General features: G+C 46.5%; 1 protein-coding gene across 4 annotated transcripts in view; it reads left to right on the top strand.

Annotated features, from left to right (window-relative positions):
* MDGA1 (MAM domain containing glycosylphosphatidylinositol anchor 1) overlaps nt 1–19,802 on the top strand; it is a 156,240-nt gene that overhangs the window by 63,059 nt on the left and 73,379 nt on the right. For 3 of the 4 annotated variants that reach the window (XM_049833814.1, XM_049833812.1, XM_049833811.1), the window contains 3 exons: nt 1,059–1,328; nt 1,724–2,053; nt 5,395–5,688. In XM_049833814.1, the coding sequence (XP_049689771.1) occupies nt 1,059–1,328; nt 1,724–2,053; nt 5,395–5,688 (894 nt within the window). The remainder of the gene's footprint in view (nt 1–1,058; nt 1,329–1,723; nt 2,054–5,394; nt 5,689–19,802) is intronic. The other variant, XM_049833813.1, reaches the window with a different exon arrangement.

Below are 19,802 nucleotides of genomic sequence, written 5' to 3'. Positions count from 1 at the left end.
ACCACAAACAACTGTTGGGTTCAAGCAGGCTCCTCTGAGCCTGTCCTTTCTCCTTCACCTCTCCATCAGGGTGGAGCTCTGGTGGTCAGGCAGAAGCAGCAGACTGTAACTGGGCATGCACCTGCCTGACCTTCCCTTGGGATTGAGAGAACCATCCAGCAAACACTGACATGCCAGTGAGCTTCCCAGCATGCTTTGGATCAGGTCCTGAGATGCTAAGCTCAGTCCAGGGCTGCAACTTCCTGTGCCTTGTGACAATAAATCTCTTGTTCTCCTGACTCCCTCTCCCCCCCCCCCCCCCCCCCCCCTTTCTCAGGGCTCAGTCTATTGTGCTGTTTCTATCCAAGGCCTAAGCAGACTAACTGATTCATACAATAGTGTTGCAGCAAGGGAGATACAGGTGCTGTAGCAGGAGTTGAGCCTTTTCTCCAGTGCTGCTTCTGCAGGTCCTGCCTAGAGTCAGGCAAGTTAAATACAGGGAGAACAGAAGGCACTGTGGTGTCTGCAGAGGAGTGGGCTGGGTGAAGTGCAGGTAAGTAATGCAGAGCCACAGTGGCTTTCCATTGCCCCTCTGCCTTGAAATTGTTCGCATCAGGAGTCAAGAAGCCTCTAGCCTCAGGTTTCCTACTGCCAAATTTTGTCTGGTTGCCACTCCTACCTGTATAAAAGGGATTCACTGGGCTTTTCTTCTGACCTGAGTCCTAAGCCCTAGAGAACCTGCACTGAACACAAAAATATCATATCTATCTTGTGCTCCAATCCTAAACACTAGCAATGGAGTGTTTTAGGTATAACCTCCATTCGGGGGTGGTGTGAGGTCCTGCCTGCAGTGTTTCCTAACCATAACAGAGCAGAGTGATCTAACTTAAAGACATGGTAATGATCATGCTTTAGGTTCACAAATACCTTGTATTTGTAATGAATTTATGGATCCCTCCAGCTCTCCCTATACAAACCAGCCATCTTCAAGAACAAATCATAGAAAGTATGAAGCTGTGCACAGGCAAGTGGATGGGTCTTTTTCAAGCTCAGAAGTGTCCCTCTTTGTACTCTTTCAGCCCCACCTGCTCTGAAGCTGTCTGTCAATGAGACGCTGGTGGTCAACCCTGGTGACAACATCACTATGCAATGCTCTCTGATGGGCGGTGACCCACAGCCAGAGGTCGTTTGGTCTCACTCTCCTGGCCCGATGCCTCCTAATAGCCTTGTGCAAGGAGGCAACCTCACCATCTGGAGGATCCACGTGGAGGACTCGGGCTACTACAATTGCACGGCCATCAACAATGTGGGGAACCCAGCAAAGAAGACAGTGAACCTGCTGGTGCGGTGTAAGTTGCTCTTTTTCTCAGACCATGGGTTTTCAGGGTGGAGGGGCTCCGTTTGCATTTCTCATGGCTGTTGTTGTACAGCAGAGGGTGAATGTGATACTTAGCAGCAATTAGTGTTCTGGAGAAGTGCCTGTGCATGCTCCTCTGCTCCCAGACCAACAGCTGTGCTAGCACTGCTTGCACCCTCATCCTGGGCTGTAGCACTGTCCTGGACTGGAGAATGATCCCAGACTGCTACATGTGAGAGCCTGGGGATATTTTGTGGGAACATAATCAGGGGAGGTATTTGGACAGACTTGGCATGGAGATGTTGCCTTCTTGAGGAGCAGAGCTGTTATCCTATCCCATGCAAGACACTTTGCTGTCCCTAACCAGTTTTGCACTTTCCATCCCAGCCATGAAGAATGCCACATTCCAAATCACCCCTGATGTGATCAAAGAGAGTGAGACCATCCAGTTAGGGCAGGACTTGAAGCTGTCATGCCATGTAGATGCTGTCCCTCAGGAGAAGGTTGTCTATTCCTGGTACAAGAATGGGAAACCAGCCAGGTTCTCAGACCGGTTGCTCATCACCCGGAACGACCCCGAGCTCCCACCTGTGACCTGCAGCTTGGAGATTATTGACCTGAGATTCAGTGACTACGGCACCTACCTGTGTGTGGCTACTTTCCAGGGAGCACCCATTCCTGACCTCAGTGTGGAGGTTAACATCTCCTCAGAGACAGGTGAGCCTCTCTGTGGCAGCTAGGAACCTCAGAGGAGTGGTTGGCATCACTAGCTGCCCACCACTCCCATGCCTCTGGCTTTTTTAAAGGACCTCACATGAGGGTCTTGAATCCTAGTGGGGAAAAGTCTCACATCCTCAGGCAAGCATTTGCCTGAGACTGGAGATGGGTGATAGTTACAGCTCCTCTACCAGATGTGTTATGCACCAAGCAGATCTTCCTTTATGTTTTCTCCCTATGAAAAGTCCAAAGCGCAGTACAGTGAAAGCTCCAGAGGCAGGTTTAGAGTGTGATTGTTCAAAGAAGTCTCCAAATTGTGAAAGAAGAAAAAGACAGTGATATTTCACCAAATTTCAAACATCCCTTTGCTTAGAAGGGAGTAAAAGAGAAAGCAAGCTGCTCTTTCCTCTCTTTGGCATTGCTTATGAGGAATGTCCCCTTTTTTAGATCTGTGGCCAGGAGATTGGTATCATCTGTCATAGCAAATTCTGTGAAGAGCTTTAATGTTTACTGGATCGCAATTGCAATCTGTCTTAGGCACTCTTTGTAGGAGTCCAAGTGTTATAAATCCCTGCCCCCTTTAAAATCAGGGTCAAAGCTTCACCCCATGGCTTGGTGAGGACAGGACTAATACATAAGTGTGTTTGTCGGTCACCTTGGAGACTGAAATACAGAGTCTCAAGGCTGCCTTTTTGTTTCTGGGGAAATCGTAGGCCCAGCTCTGCTCTCCATTACATCCATATCATCTTGCTGCCTTTCCAGGACCTTGAGTGTACAGCACAATGCAGCATTGGTCTAGTAATCTGGTAAGGACTCCTGAGGGGAGCCAGCTGCCCACAGATTTGTCCTGAACCTTCACAGAAAGTTTCTTCTCAATCCCTGGTTGTGCTGGATCCATTGGCCAGGCTGGTCCCAGTCTTGATTCTGGACATTGCTTGCTTCAACCCCCAGGGAGAAGGTGCTGTGACTGCTCTTGATGCTTTGGGAAGCCCCTGTCTCCCAGTAGAAATGCTGGGGCCAGACTGCTTCCAACAGGACGGCACCCAGTACTTGTGAACAGCCTGGAGATTGAGCCCTCACCATGCCATGGACCCACTAAAGACCAAAGGGTGATGCTTCCCTTCTGTTGGCAGCCCTGGAAGGTAGGGCCCTGTCTGTGTCAGCAGATACCAACCCTGTTGTACCAGTAGGGAGCAAAACAGGGGGACCCCCACAATCCTGGTGCAAAGCTGGCTCTCCTGACCTTGTATGTCTGCTGCCACCAGGAGCAATATTTTTTGCCCAAGATCACTAGATGGCAGAGTGCAGTTGTGTTTAAGACTGCAAGGGTAGGAGGTTGCGAAGGGCTGGGAGATACTGGATGATCCCACCAAAAGGTTGGGCAGTGTCTGTTGGTGGAGATGTTTGTCCAAGCACCAGCTGGTTGCTGCCTTAAAGGAGGTATCTGTGGTGGCGGGTTGTCCCGTCCTCTGGCCTGTCTGGTGGAGGGCGAGCCCCACATGCTCATGTGGGTGCCTGCTGGTGGGGAAAGGCAGGAAGGCAGCCTGGGGTGTTTTGAAGCCTCTCTTTGGCAACCTGAGCCAGCAGGACCATTTTGTGACCCAGGGAATGAAAAAGGCCATCCCTACCAGGGCAACCATCCGTGCAGCAGCCAAGGCTGTCCAGCGTGCGGCATTCCCACGAACAGCAATAAGCCACCTCTGACATGTGGTTCCTACATAAAAACCCAGCAGGTTTTTCCCAGACTGCAGGATCAGAGCAGGAAGGCGGTAGCGGTGGCTCCATGTTTCCCCACTGAGCAAACCCTGACCTCGCCAAGGTGTCTGCCTCCACTGAGTGGCTCTGAGGAGATAGCTTTAATTAAAAAAAAAATCTTCAAATGCAATTTACAGCTTTTCCCTATGGAGAAAATTGCCTCTCACCAGGTGAGCAGCTTCTGGCAGTTTCAGGCACCAAGAGTGCTGTCGTCCCTTCCTGCTGTGTGGGACAGGGTGTGATGAGATTCCCCAGCCCACAGGAGACCTGAAAATTGAAAATGTGTCCTCCTTGTTACATAGGGAGGTCACTGCAGACAGGAGATTGGGCTGGAGCCATCCTAAATTTGCTCATATAGCAGCTATGAGCTGTAACGTGTACAATTACTGTAGCACACTCTCCTTTGCTGGAGTTGAATTGAGCTAACATTGGTTAGACCAGCTTGTTACAGCCTCTGTAGTTCTAAACTTTGATTTAAATGGAAACGCAGTACGTGGCCGTTGCAGTTATGGAAGTGTCAATCCAAGTGTCACCGCTTTCAGCAGGAAGGGCTGAAAAAGGAGCTTTCAGAAAATGACTGTGGCCATATTTACCTCAGTTGTACTGTTAAATCTGAAGCCTAATACAAATAAAATGTCAACATTACATGGGTTTTAGCACAAACATCCCCTTCCTGGGTTCCTGGTAGAGTTGGAGATGTGAACAACAAACCTCTTCCCATGGACACCTCTGCACCCTTTAGCTGTAGTCATTGGGTCATTGGGTTTCTTTTGAACTTTGTTTATCAGCAAAGGTTGGGGGGGGGGGGGGGGGCGGGGTTCATCAGTTGATAGCTGTGTATTTCTTGAGTGTTAGTATGCCTCCAGCTCTAGCCCCAGCTCAGACGCAGTTCTGCTGGATAAGCTCTTCCCAGCCTAGAAGGGATGCCAGAAGTGATCTTTGCTGGGACCCATCTCTCACTCAAGTTAGCCAGAGATAACCAGTGTACTGTGACTCACAATGTAAAGTAAGCAAAGACACTTAATAGAGCTGGCTCCCTGCTGTGGTTTAGGAGCAAACAGGGATCCTGGATGTCTGATAAGGCTGGAGATGCTATCTACAAGCACTAATCCTCTAAGTCTCAGTTTTGGTCTAACCTGGATAAGGAGACTAGACATCTTGGCAGATACAACTTTTATTTCTTGGCCAAAAGTCTTCAGTTCGACTTGAGAAATTCACTGACCAGAAACTGAGAAATGAATCAGAGGCATTTGCCTTTGGGTTCCTTGGTGCTAGCCCTGCTGCTGGACAGCATTTTGCAACCAGAGGGATGGGAGCTGAGGGAACGTCCCAATACAGCTGGTACTTGCCATTGGTGTTGGGATGCATTGTTGGAGAATCTGGAATCTTCCTTGGTACCCTGCAGCTCCAGACCCTGTAGGATGACTTACATGGGCAGCATGTTCTTGTAGGGGTTTGCCGTGTGTCAAGTGAAAACCTTTGGAATTCGGGGCTATTGGTGTGACTCAAACACAAGCATCTCAAGAATGTTCCTTGCTCACTGGAAACTCAGTGTAAAACAATTCCCTTCTTGTCTCCCTTTATAGTGCCACCAACCATCAGTGTCCCTAAAGGTCAGTCCACCATCACCGTCCGGGAGGGCTCCAGGGCTGAGCTGCAGTGTGAGGTTCGAGGGAAGCCCAAGCCACCCATCATCTGGTCCCGGGTAGATAAGGAAACCCCCATGCCTTCGGGGTCAATGACAATGGAGACATATGATGGGAAGCTACGCCTGGAGAGCGTGAGCCGAGAAATGAGCGGGACCTATAAGTGTCAGACAGCCAGATACAATGGCTTTAACATCAGACCCCGGGAAGCCCTGGTGCAGCTCAACGTGCAGTGTGAGTATAACCATACAGTACTGGAGTGCCTGTCTGAATGCTTGCGTACACAAAAGCCTGTGGGCTAAGCAGGGTTGACATGCTCAGTGCTGCTTTCAGGCAGAGTTGACCTTTCTTGCTGGGCCGAGCAGAAACATCTCTTTTGTCTGGGGACCTTTGAACAGTTTATATTTAATTGGTCTGGCTATACAAGGCTAAGAGCAAGATACCGTATGGCCAGCGTGTTGCAAGTGGAAGGGAGAGGTGTTGTGTGTTTGTATACAATACTTTCTATTTCCCTATCAGTGGATGAGTGCAGAACAGCAGCTTTACCAGGTGTGTGTTTGTGTGCATTACATATGTGTAAAATACCTTCAGGGTATGTTAGTGTCCTGGTTTAACCCCAACCAGCAACTAAGCACCACATAGCCGCTCACTTGATCTCCACCGCCCCCCCCCCCCTCCTCCCCCGTGGGATGGGGGAGAAAAATCAGGAAAAGAAGTATAACTCATAGGTTGAGATAAGAATGATTGAATAGGACAGAAAAGAAACTAATGATGATAATGATAACACTGATAAAATGACAACAGTAATAATAAGAGGATTGGAATATACAAATGATGCACAGTGTAATTGCTCACCACTCGCCGATCAACACCCAGTTAGTTCCTGAGCGTGAGTACCCCCGCCCCCACCCCCCCAGTTCCTATACTAGATGTGACGTCCTATGGTATGGAATACCCTGTTGGCCAGTTTGGGTCAGGTGCCCTGGCTGTGTCCTGTGCCAACTTCTTGTGTCCCTCCAGCTTTCTTACTGGCTGGGCATGAGAAGCTGAAAAATCCTTGATTTTAGACTATACATTACTTACCAACAACTGAAAACATCAGCGTTATCAACATTCTTCTCATACCTAGCTCAAAAACATAGCACTGTACCAGCTACTAGGAAGACAATTAACTCTATCCCAGCTAAAACCAGGACAGTTAGTAAGTTTGTAAAGTCAAGCACTCAAAAGGTAGCAAATGAAGTTAATTAGACCATTTCCACCCCACAACCCTTTCTTCAACTTAGTTACCCCAGCTGTCACTTCTGGACATGCCTGAACCATTTTGCCTGAAAAGCAGCACTAGGCAGACCCTAATAGGGACTGCATACTCCCAAATGGTTTCCATGCAATAAAGCTGTGAGTAACAGAAAACTGATTCTTAGCATGTGATGTATTGAGTGATTTCAGTGATGGGTGGTGCTCCCAGCCCTGCTTGAAGGCGCTATCTGTGCACAAAGGTGGATGTAGAGGGAGGGATGCTGCTGGTGTCCACTTTGGGTGACTATCTCCATCCTTTCCCTGCAGTGGTTTCTCCCCCCAGAGTGAGCCTGCTCAGCTCCCATCCTGTTGAGGTGTGTTTTGACATGCAGGGGTCTGTGCTCTCTTCTTCAAGACTTTGAATCAGACAGGGGGAAGGTAGCTGGGTACAATGCCTTGGTCTGGAAGGAGCTGTGACTGTAGGAGTAGACCTCCACAGAGACCTTGTCCCATCGGGATAGTGCAATTGTTGAACTCTCACAGAGTCCTCTGAGCAGCACCGATCTGGCAGGTGTGGGATGGGTAGGGAGCCAGTTAATTTGCACCCAGGCACACTGCCTCTGGGCTGTGACTGAAGAGCCTCCATGCGCAGCACAGCAGCACTCATTAGACATGCTACCACACTCCTCCCAGGCTTGCTCCCTGGGAAGAAAAGTGTGACTAGAGTGGATATCCTGGCTGAAGCCAACCAGACACACTGCTTACAGATGTGAGCTGCTAGGAGCACAGCAGTAATGGAGTGTGCGAAATCCTGTAGGCTCTTTCAGTATTCGAAGATGCCCTTTTAAAATTATCTCTGTCCATTCAGGAGCAGGGCAGGAATTAAATTACAGGATAGGGACAGGGAAATGTGTGCAGATTTCTGTGCAGGTAAGTATGTGTGGAGAAGCTTCCCTTAAGCAGGGTGGAAATATGCGTCTTGGTTTAAGCTGTTTTGAAAGGCAGGCTGGGTCAGGTGTATGGGGTATGGCAGGACGTGGCAGGGAGGGTGACTCTTGGTCACCCCAAGAACTGATGAGAGATGCAGCAAAATCTCACTGTGAAGCAATGACTCATCAGACATGCTGGTGTCCCCAGTTTGGTGTTGGTATTTGAAAGCTCTGTGGTCCTCGCTGACCTTCATTGCTCCTGCAGAGGGAGCAGCAGTGCCGAGCCTGGCATGAATTCAGGGTTACTAGGTGGTCTGGAGGGGGAGGACATGACTCCTCACACAAGAAAGATGGTAGGTGCAAGCTAGAAGCTGTTCTGGGGCAGATCCTTTGATGTGACCCTAAGAAGCTAAAGATGTGAAGAACTTCTGTGTAAAGAGTAACACAACATACTCTTCCTATAGCTCTTCCCAAGGCCAAGCAATTCTTTATTGTGATCTTGGACAGGTAATGGTGTTATGGTCCATGTGGCAGCCCACCCAAACAGCCCTCTTAATTTCTCAGTCAGTTCTGTGTACCCTTAGTTGGAGCTGGGTGCATACTGAGTGTTTGTATACCTGCGCTGTCTCCTCCTGCCTGGAAACTGTGGAAGGACCTTATGGTGGGACAGCCTCTTCTGGGCCTGAGCAGTCAGCTTTTGTTTCAGGGCTGTCAATTTGCTCCTTCCATCAGCATGAAAAACAAACTGTGACCCAAGAAAGCAGGGCAAGAATTGCCCTCCTCACCTTTATAGGCTCCCCCCCTTTAGCCCTATGCAAAAAACCCTCAGTATACAACACAGTCCCTGTTTATCACTTTCCTCCTTCTTGTTCATGCAGCTGGAAGGAGGTGGGTGCTGCGGCAGGGACCGCTGTGTTTAATTGAAATGCTGGTCTCCAGCGTGGGTAGCTCATTAGTCCAGTGGCTTGCTCTGGAATTCTCATCTTGTCAGATATGGGGATCATGTGGCTCCTGCAGCCTCTGTGATGAGCACTTCCCCCGCCTCCCCCAGCCCACACATCCCACCGGAGAGCTGCTTACGTGGGGTGTGTGTCCACACGGGTGCATACGCGCGTGTGTGTGTGCGCATGCAGGCGTGCCTGTTTATGTGTCAGTGTGAACTCCTTTTGAACTGGCTCACTCAAGGGAAGAATGAATTCTGGGTGATAGTGTGGTTGTTTCTCTGATTTGCTCCAAAGCTAAAGTTGCAAAATCAATACAGCAGATTTGATTAGATGTCAGAACCTGTTTCTGTGTTTCTCTTTTCTTTTTCTCCCCTCACTCTCATGCATATAGTGCTGTATTGTAACAAACTAGCCCAGAAATAGGCTTTGCCAACTGCATTGCAATAGTGGAAAGAGAATAAGAAGACAAAAAGAACAAGTCAGCTGTCAAAAAAAAAAAGTGTTTGGGCTTTTTATTATTTTTTTGTATTTTGCAAGCAGAAAAAGTTGCTCTCCTTTTATCTTATGAGCTATAATTATCTATCATCAGCTCTCTGACAGGCTGGATGGTCTGTTGATTTGGTCTGAACTGTAGAGCTTTGGAACATTAATAAGTCCATGAAAGTCCTTGCAGCCTTATAGCTCTGTGGTTAGGATGAAGAAATGTTGTATACTGGTTACAGCAAGCAATTGAGCTTGTCAGAACTCCTGGGAATCTGGCTACCACTTGGAGTGGCAGTGTCTTGTCATCTTTTCCTGTAGCTTCAAAACAGGAATAAAACTGACCCATCTATTCAAGGATTTGTGGATCATAATGAACATAGCTTTGAATTCTGGAAATAAAAATAGTAATGGAAGGGCAGAGTGCTGCTGTTAATAATATCAGTGCTATTGCTGATGCTGTTGTCAAGGCTTTTTTCAGGACCAGGTACTTGCTCAAGAAAATCCCAGCAGAAAAATGAATCCTCTGCAGCGGCAGGTTTAAAATCAGGGCTGGGTCACCCTAAGTAGGTGAGATAGCATAAGGCTGTAAAACACACACTGGACTTCAAAATGTGCAGCACTCTGGGTTTTGGAATACAAAGCATCATTTCAGCCAGTATGTATGAAAGGAGGAAAGAAAGTGTGTATGTGTGGATCAGTGAAAAGGATGCTACCTAGATTCAAATTTAGCAAGTACATAATAAGAAATTGCAAAAAATATATTAGCCATGTATCCTAAAATCTTGGTCAAAAATAACATTTCCAGGAATTACAAAGATTAGTAGTGACTCTAAACTCTAGCTGTTGCTAGAACTGGCCTTTGAGATGACTGTCGTATCATGGTGAATATTACATTTGGTCTGTTAGAGACTCAAAACAGTGTGGCGTAAATTGCAATCCCAGTACATTGTCCTGCTTGAATGATACTGTGTCAGCTCTGATGCTTTGTCAGTCCTGAACAGCACGTCATAAGCTACTGGACAGCTCAAAGTCCAGCTCAACCCTGCACTCCTCATAACACCTGATACTTGATACGTCTGCTCCAGTATTTTCCCACAGATAGGTTTATTCTCCCTCACAGCACTCACTACTTGCTCTCAGGCCCTTGCTCGATCAACTGAATGGGTCCTCCATCTTTGGATAACCACCAAAGCCTGGTAGCAGAGCACCCATCTCCTCTGTTGAGAGACGTTAGTTAGATTACCAATTTCTGATGATTGGATAAGCAGATTTTTGCTGGTGCCATTTTTGTCTTTGGCAGAAGTATTGGTGTCTCTAAGTGCCCAGAGAAAGAAGGGAAGAAGGAAGAGGAGATATTTACATAGGGTTGACCTTGTTTTGGATAGTCAAGTCTGAAAGATGATCATGTTTCTCATCTTTAGGTCACACAGCAGGTGAGATCTGGGCAGGAAGAAAGACAAGAAAAGGAATTAACCTGACTGACTCATTCCTAGGAATAACATGGCCTGCAAATTTGGCCCCTTCTGGATCCAGAATAGTAGTCCACAATAATCTGGGATTGATCTCCAAAGGATTACACTTACTGCCCTTAGGTAGAATTTTGCCACATTAAGCAGCAGGTGTATTATTGTGCTTTATCTTAAAAGCATAGTAAATATTAGGTGTAATAAGGAAAGCAGACTGACATTCTCTTTGGAGAGGCAGTTATCATTGTTAACAAGACTTCAGGAGCCATTGCATAGTTCTAGGCATAGGCATTGCCATAGGGCTGGTGACCAGCAGGTCTGGCTCTGCCCTGACCTAGAAGGCAGCCAGAATACGTCCTGCTGGGGCATCTGTTGCCCTTGCCACTTTAATGTTCAGGTGGGCACAGATATGTTTTCCTATTCAAGCTCACACACTGGCAAATATTATTCCTGGTCACATGCTGTTGACTCACTCCTCTTTAAAATCCTGCTGAACCCAATCCTGCTGATTGTTTATACCCAGGTATAAACAATCTAGGTGGGCAATGCTGTATATCAGGTGGGCAATAGTCAGCATCAATTTCCCCTGTTATCTATGTAGCAAACAGAAGAGCAAGGAGGAGAGGAGGGCACAATACTGTAAATAAGTAAGAAGCATTGCTGGATCCATACAACTGGAAATGGAAATGCATTAAACTATTTCGATCAACTGTGGAAGCCATAGCTCAATGTCAGTGCTCTTTGCTGGTGCCCTGCCCCCTCTGAAACATAAGCTTGGATATTAACTGCTCTGCTAAAAGCACTCTTGAGACATCCTCTTGGCATGGGGATGTTTCTGCAGAGTGGCTAGGACTGGGCTTTTGGCTTCTGAGAGATCTCTGCAGCTCTCCCTGCCTATATGGAGGGAGTCTAAGAGAAATGGGACTGTCTGTGGCTAGAGCTGACCCATATCTGGGACTGAGCTGGCTTATCTGTCCTGCTGCTTGGCCATGTGAGCAGGAGTATGGAGCCATCTGCTAAGAATTTTAGTCTTGGCTGGTTTAATTTCTGAGTGTATTTATTAATAGTGACAGTTTTAATATTTTAATTATTTTCATCAGTGAGGTCCATCCTGACACCCTCCTCCAAGCTAAGGAATGCAGTTCAGGAGCTAACTTGGGGGCAGAAGGTGATTTTTCTACTCTTGCAGTGGCTGGGTCTTTCCTGCCCTTCCATTCATGCTTCAGTATTGCTGTTCTACATGGTACAGGTCTTGCTCCCGAGAGAGGGAAACCTTGGGCTCTCCTACCAACCAGACCTCTGGGATGTTCTGGTTCATTTTAGACCATCAGAGGCTTAAGAATGAACTGATGTTCTGAGGAAGGTGTGTCTGTATTCAAAGCCACAGGAAAACAGTGCCTTCTAAAAGTTCAGTGTTTGCAAACCTGGAGACCTTCATTAGTGAAAAGAAGAAAATTATTTGTAGTCATGGACATGACCTCAAACCACCAGTCTGAACAAAGCCTGACCTGGTTGTTAGGTTCCACTTTGATGGAAATCCTCCCTTTTTATCCCCTAACTTGTTGTACAGAGGTTTGTGTCACTAAACTGAAAGTATACCTGTTATTTTGGTGTTTCCATCAATACACAGAACGTCCCTGTACCCCCTGTTAAAAGCAGAGAGTTTTGTTCCTGATTGTCAACACACTTTCCACTTGCAGTTTTGTGTCTGCGATTAAGCTGCTTGGAGCTTGTGTTTGTGCACGTAGCCCTGTCCTCGGTGATACGACATTAGGATTGCTCACTCTGATTCCCAGTGCCTGGGCTGCTAACAACTAATCAGACTTGTCAGTCTAAGGACAGGCTGAAGGAGGAATCAGTTTTATTCCATCATGACTGTAAACCCAAATGGCCACGGTTCAGAGCACAGTAACAAACCGCAGAGGCTTAGCTGGCCTCAGATTTGTTTTAACAGTTACCATCTATTGGTCCTGGGGCCTGGCAGATGGAAGCTGTGACAGCACCTGCAGTGGTTCTGGGCTGGGTCTTAGGATAGGGTTATACCAAATGTAGCTGAAAATAGGATGGCTCCTGTTTGTCTAGGACTTGTTAGCCCTACCCTCCTGCCACCCTCGTGGCATTGAGGGGTAGGTAGTCTTGACAGGCTAAGGTTGTTTAGCTAAAACCTTCTTCTTTGTGACCACCTCAGGACTCCCAGTGCTGCTTTTTAGTAGAGTTTGGCATATGCAGCTTTGGAGGAAAATGTCTTTCACAGGGTAAAGCAGTTGTATGAATTTTGGCTGGCCTGAATTATTCCCCTCAGTGTGTAGCAGTTAGGACTTGCTCTGCAGGACCCTGGTCTCTTCTCTGCTTGCTGCCTTGTGGGGAAGGTTCCCACGTGCTGCCACTCACCAAGATTTTCTTGGGAAGTCTCCCTTGTGCCCTGAGAGCTTTTCCGATTTACCTCTTTGATAGAAATTGGTCTGACAGAGCATGTCTCCATGCTGTGGTGGCCAGGAGATATAGGAGACTTGAGACATGAAGCAAAAGGCCCAGTTGGCAGGGAGAATTCACCAGAGCAGTGGAGGCTGGGCAGCAGATTTTGCAAAGCTGGCATGTTCAGTCTGTGGCACCACAGGTCAGATGCAAAGTACCAGGAGGCCTCCTCACTGTGCCCTGGGTATATCACCATGAAAGAAGAGAGGATGATACCCAGATATGTTCATCGGGAAGGTGGGAGCCCTCCTTAAAGAGGGGACCTGGGTCTGCTACATGAGACTGCAGCCTGCCTGCACTGCTCTTCAGCCTTCATACAGTTCATTGCTCACCTCTAAATACCTCTGATTAGGTAAATACCTAATGATAGGCTGAGTAAAAGCTTGTGTGAGCACTCCTCACCTAGAGAGATGAATTTGTTTGTTCAGAAGAGAACTGGTTTAAATCAGCTAATCCATTTCTCAGATATTGTTGGGAGAAACAAATACACTTTCCATAAGCTGCCATTATCCTGTTTTTTGGCCAGACTCTCAGGAAGAGCAACTTAATTTTATCAAGAGAGAGATAGACATCCAAGCTGTACGGTTTTGTCAGGAAAGGAGAGACAAGAACTGTATAGACACAGTGGATGGCAGACAGTCTTGGTCATCTTTCTGTCAAAATTGCACACCTACCCTAGCCCTTTCGGGGCTGAACACCATATTCTGCATTGTTCTAATTCAGACACCCCTTTTAAGTTTTTCCTGCCATGGCAGCTATTTTCCCTGTAGGACCTAGCTATACATCAATTTGTTGGGATAAAAAACAACTCCAGGATCCTCTCACATGCTTTGTGCTGGGCATCCTGCAAGGCTGTGCATGTTTGGGTCTCACCTAAGCGTGTCTTTGTCTTTAAGCCACAGGAGCATACTACTGCCAAAGTACTGTCAGACACTTTCCCAGTACTTTCTATATTGCCATTCTGAAGAAACAGCTTTGGTTTTAAGCCCTATTGTTGTCTGGGTTTAGGCCATAGGTGAAACCACCTGTATCAAAGATCTCTGAACTGTGATACAGATAGTGATACTGAGACTGCATCGAGGCAGCCTGGCTGCAGGGAGAGGTTGTCCTGGCTCTGCTTCTATTTGCATGGGGATATAACATAGGTTTCTCTCTAACATACACTGTGAGTACTTCTACTGTGTGCTTACCTCCAGTGAGCAGGTCAGCTTGATGGTGACCAGAGATGGTGAGCTTGGCACAGCAGCTGTTGCCAAGCTTTCTCTCTTGGTCTACACAGCACCAGTATGTGTCCAGGGGATGTGGGAACTGAGCCAAGTCAGAGAAAGGGCCATGGATTGTGGAGCATGAGGTGGCAGGATATTCTCTGCCAGAGTTGATGGACAGGACTGGGATCTGAGTTTATAGGCAGTGTCTTAGGAAGAGAAGAAGATGGTACCTACCTGTATGAGTTGGGTATAATGGGTGTATTTGAAAGAGAAAAGCCAGTGGAAAAGTCTGGGCATAGGAGAGCTAAGAGGATTGGATGGTTTGTACATATGTTCTAGCGAAAGAGGGAGCTGCTGCTGACACCTGAGCAAAGTAGATTTGGGAAGGCATGTGCTATATGTGGTAACACTGGCATCAGGAGGCACAGGGCAAGGGAGGTGGTAGATGGAGGGAGTTAGAAAACTGCTGTCAGCTCTCATGTTTTAAGGCTGGGGTCACAGGACAGGAAAGGAGGGAATTCCCTGTCCCTATCAAATTCTGCCTCTTGGTGACAAGGATGTGACCATGTTGAGTGCCCAGCTGTGGGGAGAGAGATGCCACAGACCAGAACTCAGTCGAGGAACCAGGAAGACACCAAGCAGGCAAAAAAAGCAATTCATTTTTCTCATGATAACTCTCAGCCTCTGCACAAGAGCCTGAGGCACAGAGAAGTGAAAACAGCTGTCCACACCTGCAGGGGAGCATAGGACATCAGACCTGACACAGGACCTGTGCCAGGGGAGCAGGGGCTCTTTTACCCCAGCCTCTTTCCCTGAGAGAGCTATGTGGTGCCATGACATTGTGCCTGTGCTTTTGCTTTTCTTCCATGATTTTTGGGCCATAAACCATGTCAAGAAGCACCTATGAGGGTGCAGGAGCAGGCCTCTATGCTATTCCTCACCTACTCCCTGTACCCTGGCACTAAAGCAGAGCTATTTTCTCCTGCCCTGCTGGAGGACTGTGGCAGGCACGTGAAGGCAATGCATAGAATAGTGATGCTGCTTTTGAGGAGGGGGCTTATGCAGGGAAGACCCTGAGTCACTCCTGATATGAACAGAAGCCCTAGTAGGAAACTGAGCATCCTGGGGTGGGGGGAGTTAATTAGCTGTGACCATCCTGACCCTAAGCTCTGAAACGGCACCAATTATGTTGACTCCTATAGGGAAACTGAATGTGAATTAAATTTCAGAGGTGCTCAGGCTTCTCTACATCCCAGCAGGTTTTCTGCTGCCAGTTCTGTGCTGGGACGCTGTATCAGGAGGCTGAAGGTTCAGTTTTTAGGAAGGGCATAGGGGTCTTTTGGAGCTTTCTGTGGGGAAACAACTGTTCATTTACTAGTTTGTGGTTTTCTACTTGGGCCAGTCTCTGAGAAAGAGACTGGTTTGTCTTTGAAGCCAGGAAACAGCGTTTTCTCAATGAGCAGAGATCACATTTCCAACATGCACCCCTCTCACCCTATTTCACTTTGTATATATAATTCCTAATTTCCATTCCTCTTTGCCTCTCTACTGCAAACACAAATAAGCATGTGTGTGCACATGCTGCTACCTTATCTCAGCTTCTGTTTCTGATTTGAATTTAATTGGCCTCCAGGACTTGAGGTAAAACAGTTGGTTTTCTTTTATGAATCCAGTGATGAACCTGAAAAACCATCATTGGTCCCAGCAATTGACAGACGTGCTTAACTTCCCTAGTTGCATGCAGACCTGTTGCATTTTGTATGATTTTGGAGTCCTTGTTTCTAAGGTCTTGTGTGATCGCAGGAAACCATGGAAATTTTTCATTACTGTTGACTGGGAGGAAGCTGACTTCTGAAACTGTTTGCTTGTTTGCCAAGCTGCGAGGGGATGAATGGAGTGTAGAAGAGACTGAAAATTACTCCATTTCTGTGGCAAAGAAGCATCTGGGATAAATCTCTGCTGGCTAAAGAAAGAATGGCAACTGAAGGTCATTCCAGCTGACCCTTTGTAAGCTCTTGGTCTGCTGTGACCTGCTGTTACCTCTGGTGAAACAAGTGTCATCGCAAAAAAAAAAAGTCTCAACCGTCGCAAATATGGTACAACTCTGGGCCCAACTAGGCCAAGCATATGATGGGAGGAATTGGCTGGAGTGCCAAAACTAACAGGGGTTCCCGGCAGTGGCTGTGATTGAGGTCAAGAGAACAATAAATAATAGTGACATTTGTACTGAACAGGGATTTTCCTCACCAAGCACTGATTGCAAAGAGGTATTTTACTGTCCTAATCATAAGCTAATAACAACTTAATGCAATATAGATGGGCTTAATAGTGCTAGGTCTGCTGGGATTTTCTGAGCAGTTCATAGCTGATGCATAATACAGGCCCTTTAGCCAATATCCTGGTACTCTGTAAAATGGGGAACTGGGGCTTGAGGGAAAGGGAGCAGCCCTCCATCTAAGGTGGTTTGCTGGAAAGACCATAATGGGTCTAAAGGGATGAGAACATGGTGGCAGTTGGCTGGGTCAGAGGAAAACAGAGCAATGCTCAAAATGTGGGTTTTTTTTGTGCATCGAGGATTTTTCTCTTCCCCTTGGGCTGCTTGCAATGTGGTTTTGCAAAAGTCGAAGTTCTCGCATGGAAAAGGGCAAGTTTTCATGCTGATTAGCTTTCTAGGAACCAACTCACACGTATAAATGAAAAGCTACAAATTAAACTACCTGCAGATTTTAAAGAGAGGAGGAAAGATGGTTGGGGTTTGTGGTTTTTGGGGGGAATTGGGGGTGGGTTTTTTTAAACCATTTGGAGAAGCTTATGTGCTCCAATCCACCTACCCGAAATGCTGGGACTCCAGCTTCCTGATCATTATGAGAAAGCAAAAGCTCTTTGAATCTCTTTCTAACCGTTTTGTGCTATTTGTCTAGACAGGAGAATTAGTTATGTGCCAAGCATAGTCTCTCTCACTAGTGGAGCTGAGGAACAAGGCAAGTTTACCTTTGTGGATCTAAACTTGGATTATTTGTACGTTTTCAGTGCAGCATCTACTCACAGACTGAAGTGACAGAGAATTCACTGTGTGCCTCAGTAAGTTGTTCCAGTGTTTTTTTACTCTCATGGTTCAGTTGTCATGACTTAATCTAAGCCTTTCTCATTTCAGTTTCCAACTACAAGCTCTGTTTATGCCTTTGTCTTCTCACATAAAGAGCTGTTATCAGCAGTCTCTTCCTTGTGTAGTCTCAGACACCAGAACAAGTAATCTCTAAGCCTTTTTTCACTATGCAATCCAGAGTGAGTCTCTTTAGCCATTCACCACAAGGCATGTTTTCCAGCCCTTGATTCATATTTATAGCCCTCTTCTCGTTTGTTTTGTTGTTTGTTTGTTTTTAAATATCATTCTTGCAGCGTGGTCACCCATATTAAACAGATTTTAAAAAAATGTTCTCACCAATGCAGATGCCAAGGTGATGCCCATATCTCAATACGTTTAGTAAGTTTTGGCTTAATCATCCAAGGATTTGGACATCTTTGGACTACAGAATTAAGCTGAAAGCTTATGTTCACTGGGTTACATCGACTCAGGCTCTTCTTGCAGTCATTGTCTCTTTCCTAACAAGAGTGACACATTCTTTCCTCAACAGTTTTCTTTCCAAACCTTTACATTATCCAGGATAAATTGAATGCAGTTACCATAAGTCCATTCCATCAAGCAAACCAAGTTATCCTGTGTGAGGAATCTCTCTAGTATGTTATTTACTGCTGCATATTTTGTGTCCTCTACAGATGTTGGTATCTTATCCTGACATAGGCACTTAAGGATGCTGCCTTTGTGTGGGAGGGAAGGAAGCAAAGCACAAGCCACATCCCAGAGCTGTGCCAAAGTCTGCATCCGGTCACCCCAGCTGCAGTTGGATGTAAGGTCATTCAGACACCAAAGGTTGGTTGTGTGATGTTGGCTACACAGCCTGAACAGGGGACTTTATAATTGATATCCTTTAGCTATGCCAACCTGCTGGCTGGATCTTTGACCTTGATGAAGATGTGAAATAGCATCAGTTTAAGAGGTTCATATGGGGTCTTGCTAGAGAGGCTTTCCTAGAGAAGGTCTTACCTCTCACTAGAGTGATCTCAGTGTATGTGCACCCATTTAAAATTTCTTTTTGAACTCTTTCAGTTAATGTGTTTTTAATCTGCTTAATGTGGTCTGCATTTGAATAGTATTACATCTTCAATTAGTCTGTCATGTGGAAGCAAGCCAGGATCTTTCCAATGCTTGAGGAAGTTATGACAAGATAGTTACTTTTCTTGTTGCTTTTTCAAACACTACCCAGTTTGTCTGCCAAGGACCTATAAAACTATACTAATCATCATTCATTTTTTAACTTGTAAATTTGCATCCCACATTCATCTTCCATGAGTCTTTTTCTGGAACCAGTGAGGAATAAAAAGGTTTATTGCTGTTCGTCCTGAGGTCTCCTCTACTTACATTGACCCAATTGGTTCATGTTTGTACTCCCATAGGCAATACATTCATGGAGAGTACAAAATAATTTTATCTTCTCTGGTGTTTGCAGGATGCTATCACAAACTTCCCCTCAAAGGCCTGGCTAGATGAAGTTTTCCCCCATCTTTTCATGCTTTCTACGGCATTTTTAAGATTTTTATGGTCTATTAGTCTGTTATTCTGCCATTTTTGCACTCATGAATTCAGGTCAGGGTACACAGATCCAGCCAGAGTCTCACAAACAGGACATAGAGAAGCCTATCCTTCCATCACCTCTGGCTTTTATCACAGATGTAGCCACAGATATTCCTAGATTTAAGTCCACGCAAGTTCTTTCCAGAGCTGTACACAGGACTATGTATCTTCTCTCTGCCCACCACAGCGGGATGGCTCAGCAAACATTGATGAAACTTGTTTAAAATGTCCTTTTCACCTGGGGTGTTTGATTCTGGGAGGTGTTATTATCTATCACACAGAGGCTTCAAGGAGCAGGATACCATGTTACAGTGTGTGCTGCTGCAACCCCTCGGGCTAATAATTGCTGATGGATTAATTCAGGCCAGGATCTACTTTCAGACCTTGATGCAATGGGTGAGAATGAGGAAGGTAACAGCCTTACTTTTTGTGTCCCAAAAGAGTTGGGAATGTGAACAACTGAAACTTTATGGAACCAGCTTCAGGCATTTATCTGTTGGACCAAAATTCAGGCATCAGGAGAAGAAATGGAGTGTGTACTTCCCACTTGTCCTGCATATTCCCTTTGCTGCAGCCTAAGTCCTCCTCAGTCAACATGAAAAAGTGTCTGTGTGAGATAGGCATGTGCCCACATTACAGGGATGCTGCTCCTCCGAATGGTTCCTGTAGTGCTGGCCCAGTTTGAGGTCAGCCACAGAAACAGCCTGGAAAATCGAATGTCAGAGCAGATTTATCCAGTGAGCAGGACTGTTAATAAATTTCCCTCTCCTGGTCCAAGTCCAGAGGAGATGGGACAGAGCTGATAGCCAGATGGGGAGGTCGAGGGAGCAGGCTGCTGTCCTTGAATGATTGCCAGTTCTGTCATTGGCCTCCTTTCTGTGCCCTCTGCTGCAGAGGAAACCCTGAGCCCC

The sequence above is a fragment of the Accipiter gentilis genome, chromosome 30, assembly GCF_929443795.1.
Source record: "Accipiter gentilis chromosome 30, bAccGen1.1, whole genome shotgun sequence".
NCBI classification, from domain to species: Eukaryota; Metazoa; Chordata; class Aves; order Accipitriformes; family Accipitridae; genus Astur; species Astur gentilis.
The sequence above is the reverse complement of the archived record's forward strand: the minus strand, read 5'-3'. Positions and strand labels throughout refer to the sequence as shown.